The 12444-nt window shown below is 41.1% G+C and overlaps 2 protein-coding genes across 3 annotated transcripts; one reads left to right on the top strand and one right to left on the bottom strand.

Annotated features, from left to right (window-relative positions):
* Positions 1 to 105: 105 nt before the first annotated feature.
* parp1 (poly (ADP-ribose) polymerase 1) lies at positions 106 to 11365 on the bottom strand. The gene is made up of 23 exons (XM_087852449.1): positions 11133 to 11365; positions 9690 to 9852; positions 9040 to 9155; positions 8712 to 8926; positions 6821 to 6911; positions 6602 to 6718; positions 6275 to 6451; positions 5647 to 5809; positions 5367 to 5507; positions 5044 to 5283; positions 4873 to 4938; positions 4657 to 4789; positions 4330 to 4525; positions 4115 to 4243; positions 3366 to 3449; positions 3028 to 3150; positions 2787 to 2915; positions 2529 to 2627; positions 2231 to 2383; positions 1963 to 2090; positions 1803 to 1864; positions 1420 to 1534; positions 106 to 819 (listed from the first exon to the last, which is right to left on the bottom strand). The coding sequence occupies exons 1-23, from the start codon at positions 11253 to 11255 to the stop codon at positions 738 to 740; spliced, it is 3045 nt and encodes a 1014-aa protein (XP_087708575.1). The 5' UTR covers positions 11256 to 11365; the 3' UTR covers positions 106 to 737.
* On the top strand, positions 6670 to 8656 carry adorb1a (adenosine receptor B1a). 2 transcript variants are annotated; one of them, XM_087852451.1, is made up of 2 exons: positions 6670 to 6679; positions 7725 to 8656. In XM_087852451.1, exon 2 carries the CDS (start codon positions 7736 to 7738, stop codon positions 8654 to 8656), a length of 921 nt encoding a protein of 306 aa, XP_087708577.1. In that variant the 5' UTR covers positions 6670 to 6679; positions 7725 to 7735. The 2 variants fall into 2 exon arrangements, with proteins under 2 accessions (XP_087708577.1, XP_087708576.1); XM_087852450.1 differs by lacking the exon at positions 6670 to 6679 and having other exon boundaries at positions 7553 to 8656.
* Positions 11366 to 12444: the final 1079 nt, after the last annotated feature.

Genomic DNA, 12444 nt, shown 5'->3' with positions numbered 1-12444 from the left:
ACTTTATTGATCCCTAGGGGAAAGTATTTGACAATGATTTTTCATCAAGGTTATACCATTCCCAGGAGTGCTCCTTAGCAAATGACCTTGATTTTTGCCTTCTTCAACAAACTGAAAGAAACCCTTCTTCATGTCTAATGTTTTATTTGGGTTTGAGAGAAGCAAGAAAAAGACATAAAAAAAACACTTAGTATGGCCTTTATCTTTTACAGGGCGCCTTGCATAAACACTCATCACATTTTTTTTTCTTTTTAGTGAGGAAGACAGCTAGAGATGCGAACAAAACAAGTATATACATGTCAAAATGCTTACAGTATCTTAGTCTTCACTTTACTGTGGATTCACAGCAAATTATTGGTTTGTGTATGTTTGCGGACTGGCTCTTGAACACTCCTAAACTTGCAGGACTATACCTTATGAACTACAGGAAAATAAAATCCTTCTCCAGTGACAGATTACCAACACTTTCTGAAGTTATCACCAGACCTCTCCATGTACTGATGTATGCAATGTGGTGAAGAAGCCAGTATTTAGGTACCTAATGTATTACTAAGGAAGTCTGCCACTGGTGAAAACACAATAAAGTGACGAGATTTCCAAGGATCCACCATGAAGGACGGTTTAGTATCACTCCTTTTTTAAACATCTTCGGTTGCAGAGAATGAAGCCCAAGCATTTTGGAGGCAACAGTGGTCTTTTTTCCTTTCTTTATGAAGAAGCTTCGTGCGCAGCCCCTCTCACCACAGGGATGTCTGGTAGTTAAACTTGATCTTCAGAAGATACTTCAGATTTACCTGTGCTACATCATACACGATGTACCTGAGGGAGCACGGTTAAAGAAAACAGGTGGTACAGATGATCAAAAAAGAAAAAGTTACAAATTAAGCTGAAAACACAAATACCCTGACAATTTATTTTGTGGTGACTCCTGTTAGGACATAAACACAACCCTTCAACTGTCTCATCTTCATGTCTTCACTGCTATAAGCAGTGCAAATGAGTCGATTTATGCATGACAGCTGGGTGAGCTACACAATGAAAAGTAGGTTAGACAATATTCACCTATTAAAAGATAGAAAGCTATAAAACTATGTTTCCATGGGTGAACTCACTGGTCTTTTATTTATTATACCTTACTTGTACTGCATGTTGAAAGTGACTTAACTTACCTTCCCTATTGTAAACCTCTCTTTGATCTTTGATGTGTAAATGCACCGAGTTGCTGCTAGGTGACCGGATCATTAGATTTTGTATTAATGACAAATGAACAGATACACCTAATGAAATGGCCGGTGACTGTAAGATAGAAATGTAACAAATTTTACTCACCTTTTTAACTGCACAGGTTATGTACAGACAAGCAGGTAAAAAAAAAAAATCACTACACATATAACCAAACAAACTAATATTAGAGGATACTCGTTGTACAGCAGACTTGTGTCATCAATATTAGTGTGGACTCCTTTTCCCAGAGGCACTTGCACTCCATTTAAAGTGACAGTGGCATTTGGATCGGGAGCAGTTCTACCCAAACCTGTAATAAAAAAAAACCCAAAAGTGAATATTATATGCACACACACACACGCAGTTTTAAAAACTGACAGAGACAAAGGTAAATATTTCCAGCTGGGATGAATTTCATCACCTTGTTAAGAACTACGCTGAAAAGCGTGGATCTAAATTACAGTTAGGGACACAGACTAAACAGAAATACAAAGCTTTAAGCACAAAGTTTGCCATGTGAACCAAACACTTAGAAAAATAACACCAATTAAAACGCTGCAACCCAATATGTCTCTCACCTTTAACACTGTGCTTGCCCTTAGGTAATTTTGTAATATGAGAAGCCTTCTTCAGTTCATGCCTGCATTAGTTAAAAAGGAGATTGCATTTATTTACACAGTCAGGCCAACATTTCAAAGGATGAAATATATATTTTTTTGCATTCAGACCGTCACTTACATGTTTCCTAGAGCAACCTCGCCGAGCAGAATGAGGCCCACCGGATCTGACTGGGAGGTATGGCAGTAGTTTGCACTCTTGGACACCATGTCAGCAAAGTACACACCTTTGCCAAACATGTAACCAGTCTGGAGAAAATTAAGCAGGACTGTAATGTTATGCAGGACTAAACGCTAGAAACTATGGGTAAAGTTGGGGTATTTATTAGAAGGAGAGGTTTTTAATTCTTCACATCTTATTATCAAGCTGGTTTCAAAACAACACTCACCACTGGGGCCTCTGGAGGGGCGATGCGGAGACCCTGAGACAGAATACCGGCGTAGTTGGTGGTTCGAGAGCCGTGCCACAATAGCTGGCGATTGTGCAGCTCCTCGAATGGACGGTATCGCTGGTGCTCTCCCTCTCTGACAATTTTAAATATCTAAAATACAGAAACACAATCAGAAGACAAACTAAGATTCCAAATCTATTAAAGCCATTAAAATAAAGCGCTTGTCCTGCTTAAACCCATTTTTACCAAGTTAATCAATCAATAAATTAAGAAAAAAAGAAAAAAAAAGACTTGCCTCTTGTACTTCCAGTGTGTACGTGTTGTGTGTAGCAGCGTGGGTGTTCTTAACGTATTGCACGATGATCTCAGCTTCACTTGTGGTCTTGTCAACAACCTGTAAAGCAACAGATGTGTCACGTGCATTTTTTTGTTTTTAAATTTCAAAACTTAAATTTTTGAAATTTAAAAGCAATCATCAGGGCAAAAATGAAATCTTGCACTCCGTTGATGATTAAGAACAAAACTTTACTCTCTAAAGAGCTGTGCTCCTTACCTCAATCTTTGTCTTTAGTTTCTCATAGTTTATGTCGATGGGGTCTTTCTCATTGTCCTGGGCTCCTCCTCTCAGTAAGCTGTAAGCCACTTCAATATCCAACAGGTTGTCCAACATCTGAACTTTGGCCTAAAACAGTGATGCATTTAAAGATCAACCTTTTTAAACTCTGCATTAGGCTTAGTGTATGACATGACAAAGAAAGGTCAAACTCTAGATTGGGCAGTTTATGAGTCCTTACTTGAATGTAGTCCAGGTTGTTGAGCAGTGGAGGTTTCTTCATGCCAAAGTCATGAGGTATTAGGGTATAAAAGCGATTGGAGAGATCCAGTATCTGCGCCTCAGACACACACTCTGACACAGCCTTTAACAAAAGTAAGTTAAAAATGTAAACGTTGCATGATCAGGAGCTGCACAGATCTCATCCAACCACTGGTACAGAAGGACTAGTTGTTATGTCCAAAATTCATGCCAAACGATAGTATTAAAGTGGATTTCAAAGCATTACAGAGTTATATAAAGAGGAATCCAACATAAATACCGATGCAACTCTCAGAGGAGCTGTTGACTGTCACTGACCTGCTGTACTTCAGTGAGGAGCGCATAGGCACTCTGGATTTGCCTCTTGCTCAGCTTACCGAGTGGCATCTTCTGGAGGTCAATCTGCAGACAGAAGAAGAATAAATCAACCTGCCAAGTGCAAAAATACTGGTGGATACCAGTGCTACCCCTCAGCATTCTAGTAAGTCCAGTATGGTATCATTTTCAAAATCCTCTGTTGCCTTGTTCTCAAGTTATGACATTCACAACCTTGCGTTTCAATGCCAGCTGCCCAACGCCCAGCAGGGTCAGCCTTTTACAGCTGAGGGATAATAATAAGTAGTAATGCTCACAGAGCACTTATCATTATAAATTAACTAATTGTATTAGAAGAGTTATCTAATCTGCTGATAAAAGAAAAAGCACTTAAAATGTTGTCTTTGTAAATAAAGATGAGTATTCTCATTAAATTGTTTAATCTCTTAAACATCAGTAAATTATTTTTACGTCTGTGACAACAGCCTAAAAAGTCAAAAACTAAAACACATTTACATTTATCCAGACGTTAATCCACAGCATCAGACAGGATTTTTTTGGTTACTTTAATATACTTCTTAAATTTGTACATCTAAGTCAAAATATTACTGTATACTGCATAGGTTTTATCCATCTGACTTGAATGAATGAACTTGCAAAAATGTGAAGTAAATACCACATCAGGCGAAATGGTAAAAATAACCCAAAGAACTGGAAGATCCTGATTTCAGTGTGTGGTAGGCAAGTCTTACCTCAAACTCGACCATGGCCTTCTTCATGCTTTCTACATCAAAGATCATCTTGATTAGCTCCTGGACAGGTTTGGCCAGCTTTGACTTGGTGCCAGCCGTGGCTGTCAGCCTCTTCACTGCCTCCTCATCCTGCACAGAAACACAAGGGGTCACTAAGAAATTAAAAATCCCCAACATGTCAGACGAGATGTTGACTTATTACTGTGTATGTGTACCTGTCCGTAGTCAATCTCCAGCGGGTAGAACTTATTGGGATATTTGGTGAAGTTGGACGAGCCCCAGTCATTGCCCGTCTTCTCCTTGTACACACCCAGGAAATTATCCAGAGCAGAGTTCTTGTCATTGAATTTGTCCAACTTGTTTCCTCCAATAGTGGTACCCACTCTGCCCCATGACCTGAACACCCAGTACCTACACGTATGTCACAGAGGGAAGAGATACATGAGTTAGTGTCTGGATAGATAACATTTCCACGAATGGGGGGGGAAATGGTAAACAATAGGCAAAGCCTAACTGCAGCCAACACAAAGAGGTCCGATTACCGTTTCTGTACATCATCCTCAAGAAGCTGCAGTTTATAGTAAGAGTTAGTTCCTCTGACAATATCCACAAGACCGAGTGTAGCACTGTACATCTTCCCATTCTGCTCCAAAACATGGGCACTGTTCTCCAGACCTAGGAAAAAAAAAATTAATTAAAATTGTGGGGGGGAAAAAAAGAGAAATGAAGCATTTTCAGTCCATGGTTCTAATGACTACCTGAGTCTGGATCCACAGCAGCTCCACCTTTGACTGTGAGTTTCATCTTCTTGGATTTGCTACCACCTGTAATGCCACAACTGTTTAATGTATGCACTAAATGTCACATTGTATACCGCCCCAATTGTTCTAATGCATGCATTCAGTATTTCCACATTAAGTGCCCTTTACCTTCCTCCTCTTTCACCCTCCCTGTGCTCTTAGTAGCCAGTGTTCCAGACTTGGAGGCCACAGATGGAGCCTGAGCTTCGACTTTAACCTCTGCCCCCCAGGGGGAGATGGCGTGCAGGGAGACCAGCTCCTGGAGGGCTTTGCCCGATGACTTGATGTCAGTGAGGAAATCCTCAGAGACCACACGCACGCCAGCGTCCCTTACTTCTTCCATCTTCTTACTCATCTTCTCCACCTCCTCTGTCAATACATGGCAAAGTTTGATGTTATATCATTCCTTTTCTTACTGAGAGTACTTGTGATAATTTTAAATCGTTACTCACTCTTGGTGCTTATACACAATGAGGCCTTGTTGACTGTGCCGGTAATCTTTCCACCGAGCTCTTCCACAACAGCTTTCAGATCATCCTTGTTCTTAGTCAGCTTGCCCACAGTCAGCAGCTTCATGCCAGTAAGAGGCTTGTCTAAGGGACAAAACACACAGAATAAAACATTTTGTTAATAACAAGAAAAATGTTAAGAATTGTTTCATTGCATTTTGTCCGTGGTACCAAGAGGAAGGGAGATTTTTAATGTTTTACACAGTCTTTAAGTTTTTCTCACCTGAAGGTGCTCCCTGTGGCAGTGTCTCGGTCGGAGCGCTGGATGCACTCGGTAGTGGTTCTGATTTGGCCGCTGTCAGGGTTTTTGTGGGAGCCTCTTTGGGGTAAACCCTGTCCTGCCGCTTGAATTTGAATTTTTTCAGAAAAGAAACTTCGTGGAATTCCTAAAATGGAAAGAGAGGATATTTCAGAGACACAGAGCAAACAAGTAACTACAAATTTGTTTTATATAGCAGTTTCTTCCTCAGTCCTGCTCATTGGATAAGGCCACCTCATTTATTTACTTTTCATTTTCCCATTGGTGACAGTACGTATTTTAGAAAGTTTCACACACTCCACCAGGAAAGACTGTTGTTGGTGTCAAAAAACTAAGATAGTACCACCACAGAAAACTTAGGATGATTCAGTGACTACGGGAGGGGCTACTGCAAGAAATATAATACAGACTGACACATGCAGCCCACAGATTTTGTCCAGGGCAGCTATCCAGCCATAGTAATTGCTCCAGCTTGTGCTGTGCAGTGCTAACAGGAATGTGGACTAGTTGTTAAAAGGTAACAAAGACAAACTTGTTCTGCAACTGTGGAAAAGACTTCTACATATAGTTAGAGTGAGATGAGGTGACCAACCTTGGGAATGACCCAGTCTTTGCGTAGGGGTGTTGTGGTTTTGAACACACACTTTGTCCAGGCAGAAATGTTTCCTGTGCAGTAATAGGCGTCACCCTTAAACACCAGCTGGCCCTGGCACTCCTTACAGGCCTCGAGAGCACCAAAAGCCATACCATCGGCCAGGCTGTCAACCACCTGCAAGTCCAAAAACATTCGTCATCAAGCAGAAGAACAGCAGCACTCCTCAGAAAATTTTAGCTTTAACTGTATTCATGAGCAGTAAATATAGCATCATCTCCTTTCCAATATGCTACGTTAGACACAAATACAACAAGCTTCTCTTACATTGGTCTCTCCAGAGGGAACTTCCTGGCCATTTGCAATCAGCAGCTCCTTCATATCATTGGCTGAACAATATTTTCGCAGCTTGTCCTTAATTCCCCAAATAAGCTGGCTTTGATTCTGCAGAGAAGTGCAGCCAAAACACACACAAAAACAAATTAATGCAACATCAGAAATGATCAAAGTTTACTCTAAAACGTGAGAAGTAACATTAAAAAGTACCTTTAACTGTTCTTCTAGCTTTTTCTTCTCGTCGTCTTCTTCTCTCTTCTGTTTTTTTGACGCTCCATCAACATCATCAGTTTTCCGCTTTCTGTGAGGACAAACATAACATTTCTTTAAAACTTTTTTTTCCAGTTAGTTCAACAAGGACAATAGGAAGGTGAAAAAACATCCAAATTAGCTTCCTAAATGAGCCTCAGAGGAACACAGGATAGCAGTCAAGATGAGGAACAACAAGCCTGATTCTGACACCTTCAGTCATTAAGCAGATCCAATTGGGCCTAATCAGTTAATGGACACACACAAACGCAAGTTGGTACATGTCTGCACAGCCCCAGGTGTCAGTGTTGATATCGTGCATTCTGCTCTGACGAGGAAAATGCTTTTAGCATCTTGGGAGAGCAGACATGCACACGTGTTTCAGTTAATGACCATCCAAGTCTCAGACAAACCTCACTCATCAGACAACAGCTGAATCTATGGGGAGGAGGAGGATGGGGGTAGGGCTGCATATAAATCAATGTGGTAATGCGTTTCAGCATGTTTGCTTTTTTTCTGAGTGAAGACGGCCAGTGAAAGAATAATACTGAAGAAGCTTTTAGATTCTCTGCTAAAATCAAAACAGTAAACAGATCCGAGCTGCTGGAGACGGGTGAGTAATTTTCCTTCTTTAATGCATTTTATTACCACTCCAAGTTGGTTTTGCACCTTATTTCTCTTTTTAGGACAAACATGGAAGCCACCACAGCATTGTTCCAACTCTACACTTTTCAAAAAACAACAAGCAACTCCTCCCATCTGTTGCCCCCTTTTATAAAAGCTTTCCAGAACTCTTCATCTGCTTCCATTTCTAATGCCTCCTATTCAGCGTCGCCTCCACCTGAAGACTTGGTGATTTCCTCCAACGTGACATACATGGTGGCTGAGCTCGTCATTGCCTTTTTCTCCACTACAGGAAATCTACTGGTCTGTGTCGCTGTGGGCCTCAACCGCAAATTGCGCACCGTCACCAACTACTTCCTGGTCTCGCTCGCAATTGCTGACATTTGCGTGGGCGCAATCGCCATTCCCTGTGCCATCCTGACCGACATTGGCATGCCGCGCCACAATCTCTACCTGTGTCTTCTCATGCTCAGCGTTTTGATCATGTTCACCCAGAGCTCCATCTTCAGCCTGCTGGCAGTGGCTGTGGAGCGCTACGTCGCCATCTTCATGCCGTTCCGATACCAGGTCCTGATGACGCCTTGCAACGCTGTGCTGGTGATCCTCGCCACATGGATTCTGGCGTTTCTCATCGGACTTGTGCCTCTGATGGGCTGGCACAAGACGCCGCCTGACACGGGCTACTGTTTCTTCGTCCTTGTGGTGGACATGACCTACATGGTCTACTTCAATTTCTTCGCTTGCGTGCTCACTCCTCTGGTGATCATGTTCCTCATCTACGCCCAAATCTTTGTCACGGTTAAGCAGCAAGTGCGGCGCATCACATCTAAGCAAAGCGGCAGAGGTGACGGACAAATCAGGACCGCGGCCAGCATGCGGCGAGAGATGAAGACGGCTACTTCTCTCTTTCTGGTTCTTTTCCTCTTTACGGTCTGCTGGATCCCACTTCACATAATCAACTGCTTCCTGCTTCTGTGTCCACGCTGCTATGTACCTCTTGAGCTTCTGCTCACAGCCATCATCTTGTCACACGCAAACTCTGCTGTCAACCCTTTCCTTTATGCGTACACCATGACGGCTTTCAGGGACACATTTAAAGCTATTTTTATGTGCTGCAGGACAGTGGTGGACAGACAGGCTTTAAATGAGACCAACAGCAGGGATCAACGCTAGACCTGATCATAACTTTAATCCCAGGCTTCAAACCGAATAAATGATTTTGGCTCACCCCTCAGATTTGACCGCAGGGAGCCTCTTCTTGAGCTCTTCTTTGTCCTCTGCCCGCAGTGCATTGAATCCCTTCAGCTGAGCGGCGCTATACTCGGGCTTGAAAACCAGCTCCTCCCTGCGGCTCACGAAACACGCCGTGTGGTACCAGCGGTCAATAAGACCCAGCTGTGGCTTCTCGGGGTCCACAGTTTTCTTAGACACACGAATCTGATCCTGGAGGTTCAAATGGATCAAATATTTGTGGGAAAATGACAAAGTTAACTCACCAGATGATTAAATAATTAAATTTAAACAACAGTTTTCAGACAATAAAAGCGGTCCCAAACCTTTTCTATTTTCTGCTCACAGCCTTTGCATGTGCTGCGGTTTGACTTGGCGTATTCCACAGCAAAGTCATTCAGCGTCTTCTCGCCTTTAGCGCCACCCTTCTGGTCACCTTTACCTACGAGATCAAAAATTGAACATATATATCTTTTTATAGCTGGTTCAGTTATATGTAATAAAACATATCATGATGAGTCTACAGATGTATAGGTTAAATCTGAGTTATGTCAGACCAACTACAATTGAAATAGCTGTCAGTTGTTTTCATTCAAATGACCGACAGACTCAGTGTTCAGCTCTAAATAAGCATACCAAAGCTTCACCTATAGTCTAGTCATCAGGAAACACTTTAAAATATATAATACAGTGTTTGATTTTCTTTCCAAAGTCAACAACTGCTATAAATCCTTGTGACTGAGCAGGTAATTATGTTCTCCTCTCATGATAAGGGCTAAAGAATTAAATTACTTTATGATTTTTCTTTGCTGTTGCACTGATTGATTCTTTGATGAGGCAATGTTTAACTGCTGCTTAGTAACACTGTTACTCCTCTGATTGCCTATAATAACTAAAAGAAGCTTAAGATAACATTAATTAAGTCGTCCAACCATTTCCACAAGGAGTCACAGCCTAATAAAACTTAAGTACTGACCTCCTGCGGCGCCACCGCTTTCAATGGCCTTTTTCACCTTCTGTTGGTCATCCCAGCGGAGATCAGAAAACCCAGTGATATCAGCGGTGGACTGAGCTGATGCTCGCTGCCAGAAGCAGGAGAAGTGGTGCCAGTGGGGGACCTTCCCATCAAACATGGGAGACTGGAGAACAAAAAACAGATGTTTTACCTTACAGTGTAAAGCGTCTCTAATTGCTTCTTCCAGCTCGATGGTTATATGATGCCTCAGAAGGGTAATATTTTCCTGCCAGACTTATTTAATCATCTCTTTTCTTTACCAATGCAATGTTATGTGTAGGGCATTCAATCCATTTATTACATGACACAAAGATACTTTGGAACTACTCTTAAGTTAAATCCAGGTTGCGCAAAATTTTGACAAACAGCCCATGGCTTTGAGACATTTTTATGGACATCAGTATAAAAAAATAAGATGTAAACATGCTGTTTTCTAGCAATGTTAGTGCCTGGGCAGGTAACAAAAAAGACAGCATGTATAGCTATGAAAATTGAATAAAGATAAGATAAGATAAGACTTTATTGATCCCACAACGGGGAAATTTTTGCGTCACCTCAGCTCAGGTACAGATATATGAAGGAAATACAAAAATACAAATAAGTACAATCAATGAAAAAAAGTAAGATAATACTGGAAGACAAACTAATAAATATTGTATATTTAGGACATAACACATTTTTTAAGGTTTATATACAAAGATTAAAAAATATATATTTTTCTTCTTTTACTAAGGCATACTTTATACAATGTGTAAACTAAAGTGGCTCAAGAATAGAGCCCTGTGTGACCCCTACATTCATAAAAAAGGTGCATGAAGTGCACAAAAAGTACTTTACACTTTGCTGATTTGTATGGATTACACAGACTGAATGTGGCAGGTCTTTAGAGAGAAAAGTTGAGTGACCTGAGAATCCTGAGCTGTTCCCATCAACCATGAGTAAACAGCCAGCCACATAAGCAGCTCTCCGACTCTTTAAGTGATTACCTCTCTGTGGGGCAGCAGCGGTTTCCACGCAGTGGTATTTCTGCTTCTGTGTGCTGTGATTTTTTTCCCTATTATTTGTCTTCTGGGGTAGACAAACTCTGAATATCTGCAGCCTTCAAGCATAAATTAAATTAGCTCATGAACTGCAAGATGCATAATAGCCAGACAGAGACAAAAAGGATCCGCGGCTCTTTGTGATGGACAGGAGTGCACAGACAATGTCAGCCATTTAAATGCTAACGAGGGCCTGATTCGGCGCAACTGAAACCACACCATAAGCTGTATTTTCCTACTCTCCAGTCTGCTCCTACCCATCCACTACACCCGTACAACAGCCCGCATGCTTTCCTCAGATAGCAGCACCCAGATAGCAAGCCAGTTAACGGAGCGGCTTTGCCTCCACGCGTCGCCACCTTACCTGCACCATGATAGCCATCCTCAGCGAGTCTTTAGCTATGTTTTCTTTGCATTTTTTGCACGACGCGCGGCCACTTTTGGCGTATTCTACCCTGTACAGCTTGTCCTCTTGTGAGTCTGCCATAGTTGATTTATTTCTTAAAATAAAACAGAACTACACAAATTCACCACGAGCCGAACAACTTTCTTCGGGTGACGAGGAACCGCAACAATCAACGCACTGGCGGAGAGATGCCCGCGTGCCTGCAGAGAGAAGAGTCACGTGGAGAGTTCTCACTCCGTCTCGGTTTCCCACCGCACCAGCGGCTCTCTCATCTGGGAAAACTACAGCTCTAAACTCGCAATCTCAATCCCATTCTTCCTGAGTGAGATATGAGCGAGTGAAGGTGACAGTATATGCACATGCATACATCTTAAAGTGTGATTTTTAAGATTTAGACATTGAAATTTGGAGTTTAGCCTCTGAAGTAGAGCCTGTGATGCATAACAATGCAGATAATATCGGTAATAAAGAGGCTATATAATTTTTTAAATCACTGTGTATGCATACAAAATGTTTGTCCTGTGTAACATTAAGGCCTTCACTCCGGACCTGTGGTACCGGACCTGTGTGCTGTGGTACAATGATGTTTTCATTGTTTTCACACATGTTTTAAATCATTTATCCTGCAGTAATGTCCATTTTGGCATTAATAAAGTACCTACCTACACTAAAGACCAGAACTGAATTAAGATCTAAAGGAAAATAATTCAAAACTTTATCAAAATGACACAAAATCCATTAACACATACCTTAAAAATTTAATTACTAAAATATGCAACTGAATTGTGTAAAACTAAAAAACAACAGCAACAACAAAAAACAACAACAACAAACCCTTTACAGCTTTGATTATATTTGCATCTTGACTTAAGAAACACAGAATTTCTACATGAAAAACACTGTGACTATTAACATTATTATGATTAATGTATAGTATTATTCTGTTTATTATATGATTATTATGATTATATTATTATTATATGATTATATTACTGTTATGCTTAAGGCTTTTATAAGGCTTTTTATAGACCATATATTTATATTTGATTAATTTTAGAAAAAAATGTGAAAATAAATATATTTCTGTCCTATGACAACAGTGAAGCAGCATTCAGAGAGATGATGTTACAGAAGGAAAGGAGTGTTAGATACTAGATGAGCTAACTTCTGTAGAGATTATGTTTATTCTTTTTCTGTGAACCTTCCGGGTGAACCATCTTTCAAAATAGAGCATCAGTGAGCCGGCAGCAGAATACCCGCGCTGGCTGCA

Source organism: Neolamprologus brichardi, chromosome 15, assembly GCF_056152115.1.
Source record: "Neolamprologus brichardi isolate AB-2024 chromosome 15, ASM5615211v1, whole genome shotgun sequence".
NCBI lineage: Eukaryota > Metazoa > Chordata > Actinopteri > Cichliformes > Cichlidae > Neolamprologus > Neolamprologus brichardi.
The sequence above is the reverse complement of the archived record's forward strand: the minus strand, read 5'-3'. Positions and strand labels throughout refer to the sequence as shown.

Excerpts from the sequence above, each read along its gene's own strand:
- adorb1a (XM_087852450.1), top strand. The coding sequence starts at position 7,553 with ATGGAAGCCACCACAGCATTGTTCCAACTCTACACTTTTCAAAAAACA.
- parp1 (XM_087852449.1), bottom strand. The coding sequence starts at position 11,255 with ATGGCAGACTCACAAGAGGACAAGCTGTACAGGGTAGAATACGCCAAA. Across the intron at positions 8,927-9,039 it reads GTGAGCAGAAAATAGAAAAG|GATCAGATTCGTGTGTCTAA; the intron begins GTTTGGGACCGC and ends TTGAACCTCCAG. Across the intron at positions 2,091-2,230 it reads CCCCTCCAGAGGCCCCAGTG|ACTGGTTACATGTTTGGCAA; the intron begins GTGAGTGTTGTT and ends AATTTTCTCCAG.